Source organism: Sceloporus undulatus, chromosome 1 (genome assembly GCF_019175285.1).
Source record: "Sceloporus undulatus isolate JIND9_A2432 ecotype Alabama chromosome 1, SceUnd_v1.1, whole genome shotgun sequence".
In the NCBI taxonomy this organism is placed as follows: Eukaryota; Metazoa; Chordata; class Lepidosauria; order Squamata; family Phrynosomatidae; genus Sceloporus; species Sceloporus undulatus.
This window is the reverse complement of record NC_056522.1, coordinates 182,105,252-182,115,616: the sequence shown is the minus strand read 5'-3', so window position 1 is coordinate 182,115,616 and position 10,365 is coordinate 182,105,252. Positions and strand designations below refer to the sequence as shown.

Here is a 10,365-nt window from a genome sequence, read left to right as displayed (position 1 = left end):
TAATAATCCTGTAATAGCAGTAGTACATCCTGTTTTTTATAAAAATATAATAAAAAATCTGCTAGTGTAGCAGTTAGAAACTCTATACTCAGCATTCACTTGCTGGCACTGCAAAGCATGAAAATAATGAATGGTTGGGGGGGAATCTCCTTCTACTTAGTTTTTTAGATGTTGAAGTTCCTATGGTTTCTGTGATGGCCAATGAAGCCTGAACATTTGAATATTTCTTAAAACATCACAAAGGCGTGTTTAAATTGTGTGTCCATATCTAGTCCACTTTAAATACATAAAGGAAAAGAAGCCATGTGGGTGGATGAGATGAAACTTGTCATTGCTTTTTATTATGTGTTGAATTACACATTTTTGTTGGGATCCAGATGTAAGTCATTCTCTTGTACATTCCGTCTCTCCCTCTGAGCAAATGCAAGAATTTAAAGAGCATAAATGTTATGAGAGGAGCTAACCCTGCTGGGATACTGATGCAAGCACACTATTTCTTTCGCCTTTTCATTATTTCCTATTAAGGAAAAAAACTGCTTTCTTTAGGGATCGAAGACACCTTCAGGACAGCAGCCACAGAAGTGAGTTTGCTTGCAGGGAGTGAGGAATTCAATGCTACAAAACTCTTTGAAGTCGGTAAGTAGTCAGAAGCAGAAAAGGTCCTTTTTCAAAACTATATTGGATGGGCAAGTATCAAATGGCTGGCAGAGGTCTGTTTAAACAGCAAAAGGAAAACAACTCTCCATGAAGAGACGTGGGACATTTCCAGGGGTGAGAGCGAGCTGTCAAATCCTTCCAGGCTACATTCTGTGATTTTTAAGGAAGCTGGGAATACAGTGTCCACCAGCCTTCCCCCAGTTGATCTGCATAATAAATTTATATCATATAAATAAAAAAGGCTTATGAGGTGACTGATAACAAGCGAATTCAAAATCTCATCTGGAATCCTGAATGGGATTTACATATGAATAAGCATCATGGTTATGGTGTTTTGCAGTGAAACCTAACAGCCCACCCCAATCCCCACTTACCAGGCAGCAGTTGTGCTCACTGGGGGTCTGTACCCATCGCTCAGGAAGCAGCTGACTGCCTTTCCCACCTCCTCATGTGAGTGATCTCCAGTGCAGCAGGCAGAATCTGAGTCCATATAGCATTTCCCCCTTGTGCCAAAGATTGCTTTTCCTGGGGAGGATATAAATGTCAGTGGGAACCAACTTCATTGATCACAGCAGCTTCTGTCTAGTAAATGGGGGGGGGGGGTTGAAATAGGATTCAGTGCATAGCACTGTAACTGTGGTGCTTATGCATACATAAATCCCATAGGATTCCAGATGAGATTTTGAATTCATCTGTATTGTTAGCCACCCCATAAGCCTTTTTTTAAAAAATTGCATAATATACATTTATCAAAGAGATTGATAACTGGGAAAAAGCCAGTGGGCGCTGTGTTCCTAAAGTAGAGGCTATAGAGGGATCACAAATATATAACAGCCATGAGTACATAACTCAGGGTTACACATTTATAGCTGCCAAAGTTATAACTGTTCCAACCCTCAGTTAAAACATGCAAACTGATCCATTAAAAATAAAAGAAATAAAAATACAGCAATAAAAAGATATAAATACTGCCCAAATAGTTAAACACGGCCCTCTAGCCAAAAGAAAGCTTGAGTGTGAGAGACTAATAAAAAATGGTTTTCCCTTATAGTAGAAAGGCTAGCCTGCCTCTCACATGGCAAACCCCCTCTAAAGAAACATGTCAAGAAAACCCTATGATGGCTTTGCCTTAGGGTTGACTTGGAGGCCTTGTCTTGGCAGGGAGTTCCAGAGCCCAAGGGAGCAGCCACTAAGAAGGCCTTCTCTTGTTCTCAAGAAAAGTCCTTCCATTGGTGGTATAGCTAACAGATTCCTTCAAAGATCTTAAAACCGAGGCGGGTTTATGCAGAAGAATATAGTCTTTCAAAAAACCTAGACTCAAGTTGCATAGTCATAGGTCATAACCAGCACTATGAATTGTTCCTGTAAAAAGACCAGTTGTTAATGACACTGTTGTGACAATAGGATCATGTGTTCCCTCCAACCAGGCATAGTCAGCAGTCTTGCCTCAGCATCCTAGTCTATCTAAAGATTACAAGCAGTTTCAAAGGCAGCCCCACATAGAGCCTGTCACAGTTATCCAGATGGGATGTCACAAAGGCATGATGTGCTATTCTGATCAGAACCCTTCTCTCCAGGAATGGACAGATTTTAATCTCCAGGAGTTAGTACAGTAGCCTCTGGTACAAATGCACTCCTGACAACCACCAAAATGTGGGCACCCAGGTTTAGGACTGACATCTGGAGAGTTTTCCCTTAATCCCTCAGCTCCAAGAGGCTGAGGCAAAGTGTAGTAAAAAGAAATGCAATCCCTGGACAAAAATACTGAGTCAGGGCCTGATCCACAATGTGGGAGTGATTTTCTTCCAAAGGGAAACTTCTAGTACTTCAGAATCCTCTTGGTGACTTAATGCTGGCGTAAGAGGGGCTTATGCTAGGTAACATCCTATGCTTACATTGTGTAAGGAGGTATCCATTACTTCTTCATGCAGCAGTTTTGGCAGTCTTCACCGTCAGTTGCTGGAGGATGCCTGGGCACAGTGCCATCCCACCTTCTCCAGTTACCTTATATTGCTGCTGGCTGGCCACCATAATCTTTCCTCTTCACTGACCACCTTTCACCTTCATCCTCTAAGACCATTAGTATAAATGCACTTGCCAAACCTTTTTCTTCTCCCAGCTTCAAGTAAATTTGGTCCCAGCTTGAGCAGAGCCACTGAACCTGCTATTGAATAATGAGTCAACATGTAAGTAAATCCAGTTGATTGAATGACTCTACTGTAGTTAAAACTAGCAAAAGGATTTTTATTTATTTATTTATTTATTTATTTATATCCTGCCCTTTATCCGAAGAACTCAGGACATTAAAATCAGGTCTGAGTAACATCCTATAATTCTGTAATTTAAAAAGAGAAAATTAAATTTACAAGGGACTTAGAGTTAGAATAACCCACAGTATGAGGTCAGTGATGAACCATGTAAGATTTATTTGACTTGGTAACAAACAGAAGAGTTTGGAGAGACTAATCTTTATAGCGAAAAATGGGAATACATAGGTAGAATATGCAACAGATGATCTTAGAAACATAAAATAATGAAGAATCTTTCCGTGAATATGAAATCAACAACAAAAGCAAGAATGAAGTAATTTACCCTTAATCATATCTAAATATTTATAAGGTTTGATATAAACTAAATAAGTTTAATAAGACATAAATGAACAAATAAGTTCCAAAACATACTACAGAAATACTCAAGTTTGAGACCGCTTTAACTGCCCTGGCTCAATGCTGGGAAATTCTGGGAACTGTAGTTTTGTGAGATTTTTAGCCTTCTCTGTCAGAAAGCTCTGGTGTCACAATAAACTACCGTTCCTAGGATTCCCTATCACTAAGCCAAGGCAGTTAAAGCAGTCTCAAACTGGATTATTTCTGCAGTGTATTTTGAACATAAGACAGTGTAATAATATTTGAGCATTAATATTTCTTTTCCTCAGAATTTTTTTTCTTGTAAAGAAGTAATGGAAAATTCTAGGGTATATGTTTGATATTTATGGCTTATTTATTGAATCAAAAAGGTAAAATAAATAAATAAAATCAACTCAAAACAAATACTGTAATTACAAAATTTTTAAAAGATTGAAAATATATTGAAAAATTTCTTCATTTGGAAACAATTTAAAACCAGTTGAAATAATCTTGAATAATATAATCATAAAACATTATTAGACAGCTTGGATGAGATCAACTTGACTCAAAAGCTTTAATGAAAAGCCAGGTTTAAATTTGGCACTGAAATGGCTCTAACATTGTGCCAACTGGGCCTCTAAAAGGAGATAATTCCACGACCGGAGTGCCACTGCACTCCCACAATGATTTCCCCCTACTGATGGGACACAGAGGAGGACACCTCCAACAGGTCTCAATTCTTGGACAGACATATAGACAGAGAGGGGTCACTTCCTCAAGTATCGAGGTCCCAAACCATTTAGAGCTTTAAATATTGCTAGCACCTTAAATTCAGAAAGTAAACATATTGGCAGCCAATGCAATTGTGACAGAACAGGGGCTATATAGCTAAATGAAATTCCAGCAAGCAATTAAGCTGCTGCATTTTGCACTAGTTGCAGTTTCTGAGTCATCTTCAAGTGCAGCCCCAAGTTAACAGTATGTACACTTCTATGGCTGCGTTATAAAGACCAAGATCTTGGCTCTTTTTCTGGTTGTGTTGGCTTCTTGAATCATTGTAAGAAAGCTTATGGAGCATGTTGGTTGAATACACATTTGCAGAAGGCAGGGGCTGTATTTCATTACCTGAATTCTGTGTCACTCTCTTCTAATCTCTTTTAATCCATAGCATTGCAAAGCCACACATTTTTCTGAAAACCGCACAAAGGTTTGAATTGTGTTCTTTACTGTAGATGTGCATTTCCTACATCTATTTCCCACCTCATTATTCATGGGTATCCTGCTAGTAGGACATCCTGATTCTCACAGATATCTTGCTGTCTCCACACATATTTCAGGTCTGGAATGTGAATCACTTATGGCTTCAGTTATAAAGAACTCTTTCAATACCGTCAGTGAAAAGGTTATCATTTCAACATTTAAATGCAGCTGTTTGGAAGAGGCCATCACAAAGTGTTCAGCCAAAGACTAATGAAACAAAAAAACAAAACAAATAATGCTCGTGTTTATGGTGATCCTGAACTACAGTACACCTGTTTTAAGTTCGGCACAGCTGTAGACTGTGTTAGAATTTGTCTTCTTATCAGCTGAGGACTTTCAGGGAGGAAAATGTGTCAAACACCTTGGCAGTAAAACTGTTTTGTGGCACTGGAACACATCTGTTACAAATGATCTTGGAACAGCTTGATTCACGCTGGGGGGGAGGGGGGCAGAATCACTCTGCTTATCCCATTCCTTGCATGGGGAAACTGATTAAATGTTAAGTGTCTGAAGAGGACTGTTGTCAAAAAACCTAACTATGTTTTGAAACATAGGTGGGCTGGAATTCTGTTCCATAAGTGTAAGTTTCCCTTTTGGTGAATGTCCTTTTTGGGGTGGGGCAGGAGTTGGTATTCCTTTCCTCCCTCTGCAGTGCTCAAGTCCTCCACCCCACACTTATTGAAAATCCCCTAAAGTCCTTCACACAGCTATTCCATGCTTATCAGTAAGCAGGCAAGCTCAAAGAAGCATCTTGGTACATCCCCATAGCCAGATGCAAAATGATGACATGAACACTGAGATCCAACAGGGCTCATGCAGAGGTCTCAACATAGCTCTAATCTGACTCTAGGAATGTGGCCAGCTGATTCTCCAAGCCTGTTTGCTCACTGTGAAGCAAGGGAATAGCTATACAGGGTGGTATCATGGGCTTTAAAGTAGCCAGAGGCAGGTATATATGTGGATCAGTGTTGTATAGTTTATCTGCACACCTAGAGTGTGTTGAGGCCTAAGGCTACCATCCTATTAACAACATACACAAGCAGAGTTCCACTATTATATTTTATTATTTGATAATTGTAGAGGTTGGTATTCTGTTCCTCCCTCCACAATGATGAAAGCCACCTCATACACACACACCCCTATTCCATTGCAGGTGGGGAGCGGGGAGAATCAGAGCAGCATTTGGCTATGTTCCTATTACCAGTTGCAGACTGATGATATTATCTACTGAGACCTCTGAGAAGCCCCCCATGGAAAAAGACGTCCTTGTTTTGCATCTAGCTATGGGATCATAGCAACAGAACGGTCATCGGGTGCAGCTGTCACAGCAACATAGTGAGTCCTGGAAGTGGTACTGGGGTGCCAGGGCAGAATCCTGCACACCCAAATCTTAATGGTACATTCAATCATATAGGATCACAGTCTGTGACATACATTTGGAATTTCAGGGCAATAAGTTTTCATTTTGCTATTTTTCTCTTCTCCCTGCCCTCAGATACTGACAGCTGTGAAAGGTGGATGAGCTGTAAAAGCGAATTCTTGAAGAAGTATATGCACAAAGTGGTCAATGACCTTCCTGCTTGTCCTTGCGCATACCCCACAGAGGTAGCCTACAGCACTGCAGATATCTATGACCGGCTGAAGCGGAAGAACTTTCGTTGGAAAGACGCAAGTGGGCCAAAGGAGAAACTGGAGATCTATAAGCCTACTGCTCGCTACTGTATCCGGTCCATGCTGTCCTTGGAGAGTACTACACTGGCAGCACAGCATTGCTGCTATGATGACAGCATGCAGCTTATTACAAGGGGCAAAGGAGCGGGTACACCCAATCTGATCAGCATAGAGTTCTCAGCAGAACTCCATTACAAAGTGGACATTTTGCCCTGGATCATCTGCAAAGGGGACTGGAGCAGATACAATGAGGTTCGTCCACCCAATAATGGCCAGAAATGTACAGAAAATCCTTCAGACGAGGATTATTACAGACAGTTTCAAGAAGCAAGGGAGTACTGAAGGGGAGGGGGGGAATAAAGGAGCCAACCTCTTTCAGAACATAGGTGGTTGGTTGACAGGACACAGAATCAAATAAACTCTTGGCAAATGGAGTTTCTCCCCCTTCCCACTCATTCTGTATAGCTGTATATTATACATGTTTTTTTCATAAGCTTGTGTTATTTATGTATACATATACAAATGGCAAACGGTGTAAACAGATATGAAATTGTCTTGATAGACATTTATACAGTGGCTTGCATTCTGCACCAATGTTTTATCTTTAAAAACCATGCGGAGTAAAGAACTCGGTTTTGATAGTTTATCTGTGGCAGTTGTTAAATCTGACTCCCACTGCATTTTGTACAGAAAGCCTAGTTTTTTGGTGGCTAAAAAAATTACAACTCAATGACTCGGATCCTCTGATGCAAACCTGCTCATTTAGAAGGGACATTTCCTAGTGGAAAGACTACCTGGTTGGATTATCACCTAAGTGTTATGTGATTTCAAGACTGCTTGTGATGGTACTGGATTCTTTGTTCAAGAGCGAAAACAAACTCTACTGCAGCATGGACAGCAAAGCTACATCAAACCAAATTGTGCCTTTGTAGGAAGTCAGGTTTCAATTTATATCAGAGACTCATGTTTGTGATTAATTTCAGTGAGTCAAAAACAATGGCAACAATAATTCGTAATGAGTAAGAGTGCCTTTGACATTTTAAAAGCCTATTATTCTAGAAAGTGCAGGAGCACCACCTGGATAGTCTGGTTAATCATGGCCAAGGAGAAAAGAGAACATTAGGAAACAATTCCTTTACATGAATTACTTACTACAAATGCAATGGTGAAGCATAATTTCTTTACAGCTTTATCAATGAAAATACTTAAGACATATTTAAGAAGGGAAGCAGGGGAACCTGTTAAGGGACAGAGCAGAACTGATAACACTTGGTAAGGTGGAGGGCAGTAGGAAAAAAGGAAGACTGTATTAATCAAGAAAACCACAGCCCTGAGTCGGCAAGACCTGAGCAGGACTGCTGATGATGGGGTGACTTGGAGGTCTCTCATTTGTAGAGTTGCCATAAGGCAATGTTATCTTGAAAGCAGCTAACAACAAAGGAGTTTTATCAGACAAGGGAAATTGGAAGTATAAACCAATGGCAATCTGAACGCAATCATGGGGTTTCACGTTATTGTGTGATAGACTACCACACGCAAATTCAGGCAATGGCATGCTATTTTGGGGCAATGGGAAGCCAGTTCGAATGCAATGAGCATTCATGTAATTTCGCTAAACTACCAACTTTAAGTGAATGCCCCACTTTCTTTTCATTCAAAATTAAGAGAAATTCCTCCCGTGTGATAAACTCCAAAGACACAATAGGTAAAGCAAAACCATGCTTTATTCCTTGCTTTGCTTTGTTTTTGAACTTGCATTTGGTTTGCAGTTCATCTTGGTATGGAGCTAGCTACAAAGGCACTTGCTTTGCTCCACATACCCCCCCCCTCCAGTAATAATTGTTTTTATTATTTTGTGCCACAACCAGGCCAATGGTGGTTCCTATTTGCTTGCCCTCTCCCAGATACTAACTGGCCATGGAGGAATGCTCCTGTGCCTTCATGCTGGGTTGCACAGCCAGAAGCCCATTGGTCCAGCACAGGACATGCAGAAGAACACAAGCAGAGATTTGCACACAACCCTTCCAGCTGCTGAACAGGATTTTGGCTTCTGCGTGATGTCTGCAATAGCCTTTTGTAATTAAGGAGGTTGAAACAGGCATATCTGTTACACACAAAGCAAAAGCATGGCCATTATCTTCAGAATCAGCAGTCACAGAACAACTACAAAAATAGACTAGTTAACTGGGAATGTATCAAAAGTTTTTTTTTTCTGCATTAAAGGTGGGTTTGCGTATTTAGTCAAGGGACTGATTCACTTATGACTGGTGTTGATACTTTCCCAAGTCCAGATTACCTGTGTACAACCCTTGGGATTGGGTATGTTGGCTCATTTTCTGATTTAGATTCCTGGTACATAATACGTGCTCATACAGTGATCTATACAGTTGAAGGGAGAAAATGTTTTGGATCCTGTTAGTGTCATAAGCAGGTTTAAGTTAACCTTATGGTTGTCCTTTTCTAATATTGCTTGTGGCAGAATTAGTATTCTCATCCTTCAACTGGAGTAGGTAAAGCTCCTGCCTGACCGACCATAAAGTCAACCTGCTCTTCTATGTGCAGTGGAGAGCAGGGCAAGGTTGTTGCAGAAGTGTCTAGTTATGTCCTCATAGCCACATGCAAAATTACATCGGCTGCTAAGACCACTGGAGGACTTTGATGGAGTTCAGTGGATGGTGTAACTGCTTTGCATCTGGTTACAGGGACATAGATGTTTCTGCATTCCCCTTCCATGAATAGCCATGAGTTTGGGGGGCGGGGGGAGTCAGTGGGTCCAGGGATGGTTAATGGCTCAGCATAGCATAGTTCTGCATGAACAACTACCATGCTACACTGAGCCATGTAGAATTACAACCAATAGCTTCCATCAGCCCCAGCCAGCAGATCCAATGGCAAAAGATGAGGGGAGTTGCAGTCCAACAACATGTGAGGAGCTACACATTCCCCATCCCTGATTCAAAATTTGCTTGTTGTGATCCCCATATTGTGTGCACACGCTCCAGTTCAGAAAGAACGGGCTGTACAGATGTGGATTGTTTTTTTTTAATAGATGCCTGTATTACTAATCATTCGCATTGAGCCAATATGCCATAAAAATGCACATCGTTATTCAAAGGAAAATGTGTTCTTTTATAAGCTTCTATCAATGAAAGGATGGGGAGTTCTAATTTTTTTAAACTTAACAGCATTATTTTTGTAGTGTATTTATTAAGCTTTAGTAAACATGAATCTGCAGAATTAACTGTGCAAGGAAAAAGAGTTTACTGGAAGGTACAAACATGTCCACAGAGAAATGGCGCATAAATCCAAAGCAAATGCACAAATAAAGCCATGCTCAAACATCTGCTAGCTTGCATTCTCATTAAGTGGAGGTTACAGTGCACTACAGGGTGAGATAGAAAGGGGAGGGTGCCTGTAGTTCATTGAGGAAAGCCAGAGCAGGTGAAGGGAGAATGCCAGAGAGATGGAGCAGGGCTACCTCTGAGACCACCCACCCACAACGTCTTGGCATAAAGTGGTCTAAAGAGTTATGGGACCTGCTAATGATCTCTGTGATCCAGTGCTTCGCCAGCGACTGAGGACAGAACTAACGTCTTGGCTTTATATTTTTGGAAGCAGGAGGATGTAAGAGGCAGAATCCAAATGCAACTTCCATCGTGAAGTCTAAAGGAACACGCTGTTAACCCAGATGATTGCAACAAGATTTGTCAAGGTGAAAGGAGGGAATTATTTCAGAGTTCGCCTCTCACCTCATTTATTAAAATCTCATTGCTTCTGACCTGCCAAAACTAGGAACGCTTTGGCAGACCACAACAATATGTTTTTAGGATTACTACAGCGTTTCCCAGCAAACCAGCCCTGGAACAGATCGCAAGGAAAAATATTTCTCCCTCTGTGGTCTTCAGTAATAGCATTCTAAAATAATATTTCTGTTATTGTTTTTACTTGGGGGGTGGTGGAGGTGGTTTTTATAGCCTGTTAGATTCAGTATCCCATTGACAACTTTGACAGAACGTGGTCCAATTTTACTTCTGGCCGTAGCTTGGAGGAAGACATTGGTGGCTGGGACTGAGTTGTGTAAGTAATGATGTGTCTCTCTGAGTACAATGTAATGAAAATCTTTCTTAACAAAACATGGAATGTACCTAAT

At 40.8% G+C, this 10,365-nt stretch overlaps 1 protein-coding gene across 3 annotated transcripts in view; it reads left to right on the top strand.

Moving 5' to 3' along the window:
- ISM1 (isthmin 1) overlaps positions 1 to 7,591 on the top strand; it is a 48,325-nt gene extending 40,734 nt beyond the window's left edge. For all 3 annotated transcript variants that reach the window (XM_042447168.1, XM_042447169.1, XM_042447167.1), the window contains exons 5-6: positions 547 to 636; positions 6,040 to 7,591. In XM_042447168.1, coding sequence (XP_042303102.1) covers positions 547 to 636; positions 6,040 to 6,557 — 608 coding nt within the window. In that variant the 3' untranslated portion in view covers positions 6,558 to 7,591. The remainder of the gene's footprint in view (positions 1 to 546; positions 637 to 6,039) is intronic.
- Positions 7,592 to 10,365: the final 2,774 nt, after the last annotated feature.